The 12,003-nt window shown below is 42.6% G+C and overlaps 1 protein-coding gene across 4 annotated transcripts in view; it reads left to right on the top strand.

Annotated features, from left to right (window-relative positions):
• MADD (MAP kinase activating death domain) overlaps positions 1-12,003 on the top strand; it is a 127,699-nt gene that overhangs the window by 48,581 nt on the left and 67,115 nt on the right. For 3 of the 4 annotated variants that reach the window (XM_026651268.2, XM_026651270.2, XM_026651269.2), the window contains 4 exons: positions 2,086-2,187; positions 4,820-4,922; positions 5,658-5,844; positions 6,075-6,225. In XM_026651268.2, the coding sequence (XP_026507053.1) occupies positions 2,086-2,187; positions 4,820-4,922; positions 5,658-5,844; positions 6,075-6,225 (543 nt within the window). Of the gene's footprint in view, positions 1-2,085; positions 2,188-2,994; positions 3,034-4,819; positions 4,923-5,657; positions 5,845-6,074; positions 6,226-12,003 lie in introns of all 4 variants that reach the window. The other variant, XM_029911457.1, reaches the window with a different exon arrangement.

Genomic DNA, 12,003 nt, shown 5'->3' on the forward strand with positions numbered 1-12,003 from the left:
AGAGGGTAGTTGGGGTTTTTGACACTTAGAGGAGCATAGGAGTAGTGAGATAAACACATTACCTTGATATTTCTGCTAAAGTGATTAACAGTTAAATAGCGACGTGTTCTGCTACCATGGTAATTGGTGCAGCACAAGAACATAAGAACGGCCATACTGGGTCATACCAAAGGTCCATCTAGCCCAGTATCCTGTCTTCCGACAGTGGCCAATGTCAGGTGCTCCAGGGAGAATGAACAGAGCAAGTAGTCATCAAGTGATCCATCCTCTGCCGCCCATTCCCAGCTTCTGGCTAACATAGGCTACGGACTCCATCCCTGCTGATCTTGGCTAATAGCCATTAATGGATCTATCCTCCATGAACTTACTTAGTTCTTTTTTGAACCTTGTTACAGTCTTAGCCTTCAGAACATCTTCTGGCAAAGAGTTCCACAGGTTGATTGTGCGTTGTGTGAAGAAATACTTCCTTTTGTTTGTTTAAAACCTGCTGCCTATTAATTTCATTTGGTGACTCCTAGTTCTTGTGTTATGAGAAGGAGTAAATAACACTTCCTTATTTACTTTCTCCACACCTGTCATGATTTTATAGACCTCTATCATATCCCCTTTTAGTCATCTCTTTTCCAAGCCGAAAAATATCAATCTTATTAATCTCTCCTCTTACAGAAGCTGTTCCATACCCCTAATCATTTTTGTTGCCCTTTTCTGTACCTTTTCCAATTCCAATATATCTTTTTGAGATGGGGTGACCACATCTGCACGCAGTATTCAAGGTGTGGGCATACCATGGATTTATAGAGGCACTATGATATTTTCAGTCTTATTATTAATCCCTTTCTTAATGATTCCCAACATTCTGTTAGCTTTTTTGACTGCCGCTGCATGTTGAGTGGATGTTTTCAGAGAACTCTCCACAATGACTCCAAGATCTCTGCTGAGTGGTAGCAGCTAATTTAGACCCCGTCATTTTGTATGTAGTGTGGGGATTATGTTTTCCAATGTGCATTACTTTGCATTTATCAACATTGAATTTCATCTGCCATTTTGTTCCTCAGTCATCCAGTTTTGTGAGATCCCTTTGGCTCTTCGCAGTCTGCTTCGGACTTAACTATCTTGAATAGTTTTCTATCATCTGCAGATTTTGCCACCTCACTGCTTACTTCTTTTTCCAGATCACTTATGAATATGTTGAATAGTACTGGTCCCAGTACAGACCTCTGGGTGACACCACTATTGACCTCTCTCCATTCTGAGACCTGACTATTTATTCCTATCCTTTGTTTCCTATCTTTTAACCAATTCATGAGAGGACCTTTCCTCTAAGACTTTAAATAGAATAAAATAGTGAATTGTTGATCTTTAAATGATCATCTTTTCAGGGCAGTTAACTTCCCTGCTCATATGAATGGGGTTGTTTCAGGCTATCTGCAGATTGGGGCAGATGGCAGTGCGTTAGTTACAGTCAGTCATGTTTTCATGGGTATTTTTTGTTTGTTTGTTTTTTACTGCCTATAAGTGCCAGAAACACAATTTAAAAAAAAAAATGGAAAGCTCAGATTTTGGAGCACAATTCTGTGACAAAAATGGATTCCATAGCAGATTCCAGAATCAGAGTACATGAGGCCCTGCTCATAGACCCCATCTCAGGATTGCATGTTTTCATGATCATTTTGGAATTCTGTTCTCTCAAGTGGTACCAAGTAAATTACTCCAGAATCAAGTTTGGAAGCATTGAAGACACAATGTGGTGTCTCTAAATCTAGGGTAGAAAGTGGGATATTACTATACCAAAGTGATTTGCAGCATCAGCAAGGTGCTTGGATACCATGACTTATGAGCATAGTATAAAAAAATAGATAGGATTTTTACAGACTTTAAAAAAAATCTGACTTTTAGCAGGAAAGATTTAAACTGTAAGCGGAGGGCATGTTTGGTTTTTGGGACACAAGAGAATATAGAGGGTTAATCCAATAATGGGGATGTGGAACTACTGAGATCTGAATAAAAGCATGAATTGCAGGAAGAGTGAGGGGAGAGTGTATGTTGAGAACTAGAGACATTTGATTGTTTCACCTTCTGTTGTAGGCAGCCTGTACAGGAACCACAGCACAAGTTTCAGTTTGTCCAACTTAGCCCTACCAACCAAAGCTGGGAGAGACAAGAACACTCCCTTCCCCAGCCTGAAAGGTAACCACTTCCTCCCCTTGCCTGCTATTGCCTTTGCAATGCTTCTGGCTGCCAAGCAGTCCAAGGATTCACCCTCAAAACGGCATTTTGGGGGTGTAAGACATTCTGGGGATTTGGATCAGTGTTCATCTTGGATAGTTCTTTGATTTTTCTCGGTAGGACTTCTTCCCATCACTTGGGGTGTTTTGTGGGATGGAGAGGTTTCCTTGCCTGTGCTATGTTAATGTGCTTTAGTGGTTCGAGTAGGGGACTCTGGGAACCAGGACTTCTGTGTTCTACTCCTCCTCTACCACTAACTTGCTATATAGATTTGGGCAAGTCACTTCAGCACTGTCCCAGTTTCCCCATTTGTAAAATGGAGATAATGTTCACCTACTTCCCATGGAGATTATGGGGCTTAAATAATGTTTGTAAAGTGTTTTTTCAGCTTTCAGATCAAAAATCCCCTAAAGAGAGGCAAAATATTAGCACAGTAGCTCTCATTCAGGAGTGAAGGTTTGACCCTAAGCTCCTGGATACAGCTGTAAGCAGAGTACTTCTTCTCCCTTGCAATGCCTTAAGACAATATGGACTGAAGAAATTATTACACTAGGGAATTGCCCCAGCATGGCTAACCCTGGAGGTGGTTATTGATAACAGAAGTGGGATCAGGGCTTCTCATTATTTTTTGCATTGAAACCTTTCAGTTGCTGAGCTGGGCAAAGGATTCGTTTGCTTTTTAAGTTCTTATAGATAATTAGAATTTATTATTTTGTTTTAATTCGATGATTTTATTTATTTTTCCCCTCATCATTTTCATCGGTAAAGATTACTTTAATCTGGAAGTGGGAAGGGATTTGAATGAAGGTTGGTATGACATTTTGCTGACCTTTGACCTTGTAGTAACAAAGGCCAAAAGTTGGGTTTTGTGTGTTAACTTCCATTTTTGTTTGTGAACTGAGCAATCCTGCTCCGGGTGTAAAGTGAGGAGGGGTAGGGTTGGGCTGGTGGAAATGTTAGGGGAGATTTTGCACAATTACTCTCTGGGAATCCACATTCTACACATTGGCTGTATTCCCACGTGCAATTGTGAAGGGTAGGAAGCATGGCTGGGTTGGGCAGTGTACAAGAATGTTGTCTTAGTTAAACTTGCTATTGATTCCACACATTGGAAGAAAACAGTGATGGGTTTTACCATTCCATGTTCATGCTTTTCCTCTCATCTCCTGCAATTTGTTCCCTTCTTTTCTTGACAGCTATAACTCTACGGGTATGTCTGCACAGCCCACAGCAGCAAGCCTCACAGCCCAGATCAAAGACTTCTAAAAACAGCTGTGTAGACAACGCTTTGAAGTTGCTGCTTGGGCTGGGACTCGAGCTCTGAAGCCCACTCCCATGGCTAGGCTTTTAGTGCTTGAGCCCCAGCCTGAGCAGCAACTTTGAAGCGCTGTCTACACAGCTATTTTTTGAGCGCTAGTGCGAGCCTTGGTAACCAAGTCTATTAACCTGGGCTGAGCGGCTCCTTGTTGGGGCCTGTATAGACGTGCCCAACAGGATCTTTGGTGTGAGTGTTGAAACATAAGCAAGGGCCTTCTCTAGCCTGTAGTTCAGTCCATTTGCACACGTATAGATGCTTGCGTGTGTGTGTAAATCCTGGCCTGGGTGAAGTTTCCCTTGAAAGTGATTGTTTTAAATGTTTTTTTGTCTGTCTGTTGTGTAGTTTTAAATTGCTGAATAACTCTTGCAATTCCTGAGTGCATGTTTGTAACTCTAAGGGAAGATGATGCTGGGATTGTTCTTCTGTAACGTCCATTTCATCACGGCTCCATGAGCTCTTTCCACCCCTTTCTTTAGTTTTTGTTTCATGCACATCTCTTCACTTTCTCAATTGGGCACATGTTTTTGATAGTGCTGGTGAAATGGAAGGCGCAGTACATTGGCCCTGAAATTTGGCCAATCTGTTTCATAAATTTGGCTTGCCCCATGTTCTCTTTGAGGCTTCAAGAACCCTTCCTACTGTAGTGTCACTTGGGTTTGATTTTGAGGGAAGGTTGGGAGGAAGCTGGTTACTAACTTAGACTTTTGGTTGGAGGTGGTGGAGATCTGTAGTACACCACTAATTGTGTATTTTGTGTCCCAGTATTTGGGTTAAATACTATAATGGAGATTATTACTGAAGCTGGCCCTGTAAACAACGAAGGTGGGTTCCCTACAACATGCGCTGTGCATGATGTAACAACTCCCAGCATCCTCTATGCCTACCTTTTGGGCGAACTTTCTCACTGAGTAACCAGTATCACATGATCTATACTAGTCACCCCTTAATGCATTGAGCTTTTACACATACTGTGTCTAATCCCAAGATGGTTTTTGTGATGGAACTGCATGCAGAGCAGCCAAGCTTCTCTTGCCCTTCACTTCCTGCTTCCATTACCATCTTTTCTCTCTCTGCCTTGTTCCTATTACTGTTTTCTGCCCATGTGTGATGCTAGAATACGGTATATGCTGTTGCTTTTCTGAGTTTCCATTTTGTCTGAAGTCTATTATCTGTAATTTAACTGGAGCATTAGCTGACTTTAATGTCTCTTGCTGCCATGGGTATGGATTGCCTTTTTGATGACTGTTCTCTCATCCTGTCTCCTCTCCCATACAGGGAACAGGAGGGCCCTGGTGGATCAGAAGTCTTCAGTTATTAAGCACAGCCCAACAGTGAAGAGGGAATCTCCATCACCTCAGGGGCGAACCAGCAATTCCAGGTAAAAATACTTGTCCTGACTTCTGTGCATACATATGAATGGTAGGGCAGTTCCAGGCTTCCTGTAAAAAAGTCTGGATCAGATTCGCTATTGAATACAAAGCTGTATTTCTTTGCTAGTTGCCTTTGGGAAGTGTATACACCTTGAAGTCTTAGACTTTCAGAAGATGCTTTTACACAGGAAGTCTGAAGGTATTGATGGCCTTAGTCTATGCTCAAATCTGTATATTTTTGAGAGCTCTCAAAGGCCTCATCTCTTTTAGAATGGGCTCCTAGAGGTTTCTGATTCCTGAATTAAGTACTAATTTAAGGAATGAGTCCCCTTTTATAGACCATTTATCTCAGTCCTGAGAAATGAAAAGCATTGACAGATCTACTGGCCTCTTGTTCCCTTTCTTGCTCCTGTTTAAATGCAGTTGGATTAGGTTAGATACTACAGTAGTGTAGTCAGACTACATTAGGGGTGTATGTTCGATCCTGCGGCAGAATAGCTAGCAGTAGACAAATTGCTTTGAGCAGTTCAGTGAGGACAGTTACTATAGTACATAGATTGGGCTGAACGTAGTTACATTAGCAGCATGTTGAACCAGGTTTATATCCACCACTTGTAAACTTAGTTTTTACATGGAACAAGTTTGTGCAGTAGTCCAGGCCAGGTCACTCCTTATGCCTACAGATCCCATGTACCTAGGTCTAGCTGCTTTCTGCCTGTTACTCCCGTCTCTCCATCCTGCAGTGAAAATCAACAATTCCTGAAGGAGGTTGTGCACAACGTTCTTGATGGGCAGGGTGTTGGCTGGCTAAATATGAAGAGAGTCCGGCGTCTGCTGGAGAGCGAACAGCTCCGTGTCTTTGTACTAAGCAAACTGAACCGCACCATCCAGTCAGAGGAGGATGCTCGGCAGGATGTCATCCAGGACGTGGTCAGTGCTGCATTCCCTCACATTACTCAAACTAGTTCATGCCCAGTTTTGGTTAGTAGAGGGTGTTCTGAGGCAGTATCTTAGATTACTCCTGAACACTGATAGTAGAAAATGGTTTCTGCGCAACTGTTTATTGATCTGCGAACCCCTGCTGGAGTGTGCATGTGTGTTCGTGCTGGGATGGATTTCTCATGTGTGAAGCATCCTCACTGCCTGGGCTCTCATTGCAGGAGATCAACCGCAAGGTTTACAAAGGGATGCTGGACTTGCTGAAATGCACTGTATCAAGCCTGGAGCAGTCGTATGCAAACGCTGGCTTGGGAGGCATGGCCAGTGTCTTTGGCCTGCTGGAGATAGCACACACTCACTATTATAACAAAGGTAACATGTCAGAGTGTAGTGCACCAGAGCATGCAGGGTCACTGTTCTGGAGTTAGCTACTGTGTGCTTCTATGTATAGTGAATGTCTTTTTATAGCACCCTTAAGGTGCATAGGTGCTGTACCATAATTACTAAAAACATACTGCACTTGAAACAACACTCTCTTGCCTAATACAGCCAACTGGCCAAATCAAAATAATCTCCAATGCTTGACTGAACACACAAGTTATGCAACCTGATCTAAAGCCTGGGTCTCTGAGAGACAAACATAAAGTGGGGGCCTTCAGCTAAGAATGCCCTATCCACAAGCTCAGAGAGTTCAATTCCAGGCAGACACCCCTCATTGGACCACAGCTGGAATGATTGGATATAAGAGGTAGTGTCTCTAACTAGGTCTCAGATCATATCAGGCTTTAGAGACTCTAATGAACACTTTGAATTACATCTGGAACTGAGAAAGTAGCCGGTACTATGTGCAGAGCACAAATATAATGTGTTTATATGGACTCACCCCACTCACAAGATAGGCAACTGTGTTCCGTGCCAGCGGAAACTTCCAGAAGCTGACCCAAATAAAGTTTATTAATCCATCTTGGAGGGGTGGGGACCTGCATAACTGTGGCAAAGTGTAGCTGTGACAAATGTCTGGACAGATGGGGAAAAAATCACTACAAACCAGCACTATCTGTAGATACAGGAGCAGTGAATGATCCTTCAGTTCCCTGTGGCTATGCACCCTACGGGAAAAAGTAGCACTTACCACCAAGTGAAAGGGCAGGTACAGTCTGCTTCCATTCTTCTAGATGAGCCTTTCTCTCTCATCTCACCAGCATTGTTTTGATCTAGTCCAAATTCAGTCTTAACCATTTGCTCCCATCCAGGTCCAAGCCTCAGTCAGGCCCTGAGAAAGCACAAAGGGAATTTGTATTTGATAAAAAGGTGACTGTGCTTAATGTTGTTCTGTATGTTGGTGGTATGGCTGACAAAATTGAAATAGAGGAACAAACTCACATTTGACATCTCCCTGTGTCTGAAATCTGATAGGGGTTTTTATGTTGTTTTTAAATTTCCTGCTGCTGCTTTTCTTTTCTTTCTCTCTCTCTTTTTTAACCACCAACGGCAATTTGGATTTGGGTATTTTTTTCCCAGGGACTTGATTTCATTGTTTGTACCATCACCAAACAGAGAAGAAAAATCTTTAAAACATTTGTTAAATGCACATAAAATATAAAAAAGTTAAAACATTGAAAACTTAAAAGATTAAACCTCCCTTTTAGCAGTTTCCCTTATTTTTGCTCTCTTTCTTTGTGTAGAGCCTTTTAAAGGGAAAATCCTTACTTGACAGTAATCTCACATGGTATTAAGTGTCCTCAGAGGGGACAGAGTCCATTTTAGGTGGTATCTCTTAGTTCTTAAGTTCTGTTGCTAAAGTCTGATGTGTTTTGTGTGTATTTTTCTTATTTTATCTTAAAAGAGGAAAGAGCAAAACACAGCTTCTGTCTCTGATGCTTACAGTTAAGTTGCTAGAAGACCCTGATCACATCAAATGATCCATTACCCAATTAGCTTCTCTGGGACCCTGACTTACCTCGGAAAACATTTGGCTAATAGCTTTTTCCTCTGGCTGATCTGTTGTAAGCAAATCTCTCACCTCAGAGTGAGTTGCTCAGTACTGCTTTTAGTTCACGTCTCTGGCCACAGCAATATGTTGGAAGATTAAATGTATTCTGACAGGATTCTTATTTGACAGAAGGGAAATAGGGAGTAACAGGAAAATGGCAGAAGAAATAAGATGGAGGGAAGAAATTGACACTTTAAAGAAGCAGTGATAGTACTACCCTTAGGTTTACATCTTAGGAAGTGCTTGAAACACAGCCATGGAGGTGGTGATGATGTATTGTTTCCTCCTCTTTTCTGGACACATTATCGGGATCAGGGAAAAGAAGGCTCTACAGTGTGTTAGTAAATCCCTGGTCTCAGCCCATAGTGATGACAGCCATGCAGGTGAGGCAGGTTAATGCCCCTGTCACAGATCCACAGGATTGGTGCTATGCCCCCAGTTTTTGAACAGTCTCTTTGAGGAACCCCTTTAGTGTGCCAGACCCCCAAGGGGTCTCACTCTTCCTTCAGGGTGAGCAATGAAGCTGCACCACCTCCTAGGCCAGCGGTAGGCAACATATGGCACGGGTGCCGAAGGCGGCACACGAGCTGATTTTCAGTGGCACTCACACTGCCTGGGTCCTGGCCACCCGTCCGGGGGGGCTCTGCATTTTAATTTAATTTTAAATAAAGCTTCTTAAACATTTTAAAAGCCTTATTTACTTCACATACAACAATAGTTTAGTTATATATTATAGACTTGTAGAAAGAGACCTTCTAAAAACGTTAAAATGTATTACTGGCACACGAAACCTTAAATTAGAGTGAATAAATGAAGACTCGGCACACCACTTCTGAAAGGTTGCCGACCCCTGTCCTAGACTGAGCTACCAGGCTCCAGAACTCCTGTTTCACACCATGAGCTCTGCTCAGTGAGAGAGACTCCTGGTAGAGACTTCACTCAAAGGGACTAACACACCCAGCCACTATTTGCAGTGACACCCCAAATAGCATTTTCAAAACAGAGCAGGCTATATTAGTCAGTTGGAACACAGCACTGGAAGTCCTTGGATTAGCATAGAGAAATAAAGGTTAAAGCATAGTACATTCTGGTCAAGCCACAATTCACCAGCCAAGCTGTAGTGAACTCCATAGTCAGGCTCTCTCTCTCTCTCTCTCTGACTTCCTTTCTCAGTCCCAGTAGAGAGAGTTCCCAGCGTCCTCAGAAGATAGCTGTTACTCCCACTCCGTCCTTTGTTCTCCAGGCAAGGCCATGCTGAGTTCACAGCTCCCCAGAGTTTCCCACTGTTGATTCATGTGTTATTTGAGCTGCCATTGTCTCTTTGGACCCCTTGTTGATCTGGATCGGAATCAGCCAGTTCCTCGATGACTCTATTCATTCCACCCAGACAGGGAGGTGAGAGACACATGTCTCTTGGGCCATGTCTACACTAGTGAGCTTCCAGTGTCACGGCTCTACTGATGCAGCTGCGCCGCTGTAAGATCGCTTGTGTAGTCACTCTGTGCCGATGGGAGAGAGCTCTCCTGTCAACATAACAAAACCAGCTCAAGGAGCAAAGGTAGCTATGTCGGTGGGAGAAGCTCTCTCGCTGACATAGCGCTGTGCACACTACCACTTGTGGCAGTGAAACTATGTCACTCGGGTGTGTTTTTCACACTTCTGAGCAACATAAGTTTTGCCGATATAAGTGGTAGTGTAAACATGGCCCTAGTCTGCCTTGAGAGCAAACTTAATCCTCCCCTCCACTGGGTAGCAGTGCAAAGTATGGAGAGAAACTGAGGCACACATAAGCGTCCTAAATATATTACAAAAAATTCTCACTTGGTCACAACTCCCCAGAAAGGCAGTGCCCAATACAGTGCCTTTACAATCAGACTTCCTTTCGTGTTATAGCAACAGATCAAAGTGTATTTAACGAATCTGCAGTCTCACTAGGAGCCTTGAACATCCCTATTCCACATTTCTTTTTGTTCAGAGAAATTCAGTTTGTCATTTCTTTTCTTTAGTGCTTCCTTACTTTTAAGAATTTTATGTCATTTTAACCTATAAACATGTTCATTCTGTCTGCATCTTTCGGCCTCCTGGGACAATTTGTGACTTTAACTAGGGGTAGGATTCAACACAGTATATCTTTGGGGAAAGGAAAAAGTACATCATCACTTTCTGAGATGTCTAAGAAGAAGCAGACTCACTACATGGCCTTCTCCCATCCACCTTAGCAAGACACAAGTGAGCCAACAATTCATAGTCAGAGATATCAAAGGTTGCTGACAGAGATAATAAAATTAGTGTGGACATTTTACTGAAGTTAGTCACTGATAGGCTCTCGTTTACTCCACAATTGTCATGGGAATCTGTCCCTCTTTGCCACATTATTCTCCTATAGCTAAGCTTTCACTTAAAAATTGTTTCTAGCCCTTATGGTTGTGAAGAAAACCTTGAAAATGTGGATCAGTGTAACCAATTCATTATTGTCTTCCCAAGTCTGTAAACAGTGTGAAGTAATAGCTTTTGAGATGCAAGAACTGTCTTTGTTCATCTCATTGGGTTAACACTGAAACCTAAAGATGACAGTGAACATAAGTACATAAAAACAGGCATAATAGGTCAGACCAAAGGTCTGTCTAGCCCAGTATCATGTCTTCCGACAGTAGCCAGTGCCAGGTGCCCCAGAGGAAATGAACAGAACAGGTAATCATCAAGTAATCCATCCCCTGTCACCCATTCCCAGCTTCTGGCAAACAGAGGCTAGGGACACCATCCCTGCCCATCCTGGCTAATAATCATTGATGGACCTATCCTCCATGAACTTATCTAGTTCTTTTATGAACAGTGTCATAGTCTTGGTCTTTACAATGTCCTGTGGCAAGGCATTCCATAGATTGACTTTGTGTTGTGTGAAAAAATCCTTCCTTTTGTGTGTTTTAAACCTGCTGCCTATTAATTTCGTTTGGTGACCACTAGTTCTTGTTAGTTTTGTTAGCTGTTTTACTATTAATCATTTTATAAGAAACATCCAGCTAATTTGTTTATTCCATAATTTCTAACTATATCCATGCCTGGCTAGGTGTCAAAAGCCCTGACTTCCCCCTACACAACTTCCAAAACCTCCAGCTTTGCCCCGTAGTATTTTAATTTAAGTGAAGCTGTACAGACTCTCCAGTTTGCTCTGATTCAATCACCATTTATTGGGCTGACGCAGGAATTACTTGGTGAAATCCCATGCTCTGTTTTATGCAGGCTAGACTAAAAGGTCGTAATGGTCCCTTCTGTCCTTAAAATCTATGAATTTATGAACTCGCAGGTAGTCAGCTGCAGCTCTTTCAGCATTTCCTCCTGCTGATTGAATGACATCGTCAGTACTTTGCCCAAGATTTGTATTTGCCAACTCCAACACAGAATTCACAATGGCAGACCGATTTCCCTTACTGTTACTTATTTCTCTTACATCCGTTATTGTGAGAATTCTTCACAGTAAGAGAAACTTGATGGTGCTCCAGAGATGGTATTCTGGGTTGATCAGGCTGCTGTCTCACCACTCTGAACAGTTCTATGGGAAGAGACCTCACAGTTAATGTGTTAGAGGAAAAGAAAAAATTGTAAGCATCTAATTCAGATAGATAGGCCTGGGAGTAGATGTCCCATCGTCAGTGCTGTAGTCTTCTCCCCTGCTGTTTCACTAGTGTCAGACCATCTGCAAACCCTAGTGACCTGTGAGGACAATGTTGGCTATGGGATGTCTAGGTGCCCGTCTATTAGCACTTGTGAGTGTTGTTAAGCCATTGACAGAATGGGCCTTCACAGATTTTGAAATTCCTCTGGGTTCACCAACCTGACAGGAGCTGGGATGGTCCCTGACATCAAACTGAAGGAGCCAATGATTTGACCATGAAAAATACAAAACAATTCTGGCTGCTCATGGGCTTATCTCAGTCCCTGTTCTTCACAGTGCTGCTGATGGTGAAATCTATTTGAGTCTCTAAATCTGAGAAGTGACTGTTTTGCACTGATGCTGTCTTAGGCACTAGGCTTTATTAACACCATCTGCCCCATCCTTTCTCCCTATTCCCCTTCCTATTTCTGCCCTCCCCCCACTCTCTTCTTTCCACTGTCTTACACTTTTTTTTCTGCTTCTCTTCTTGTTCTCCTTTCTCTTA

The sequence above is a fragment of the Terrapene carolina genome, unplaced genomic scaffold, assembly GCF_002925995.2.
Source record: "Terrapene carolina triunguis isolate 2854851 unplaced genomic scaffold, T_m_triunguis-2.0 Scaffold96, whole genome shotgun sequence".
NCBI lineage: Eukaryota > Metazoa > Chordata > Testudines > Emydidae > Terrapene > Terrapene triunguis.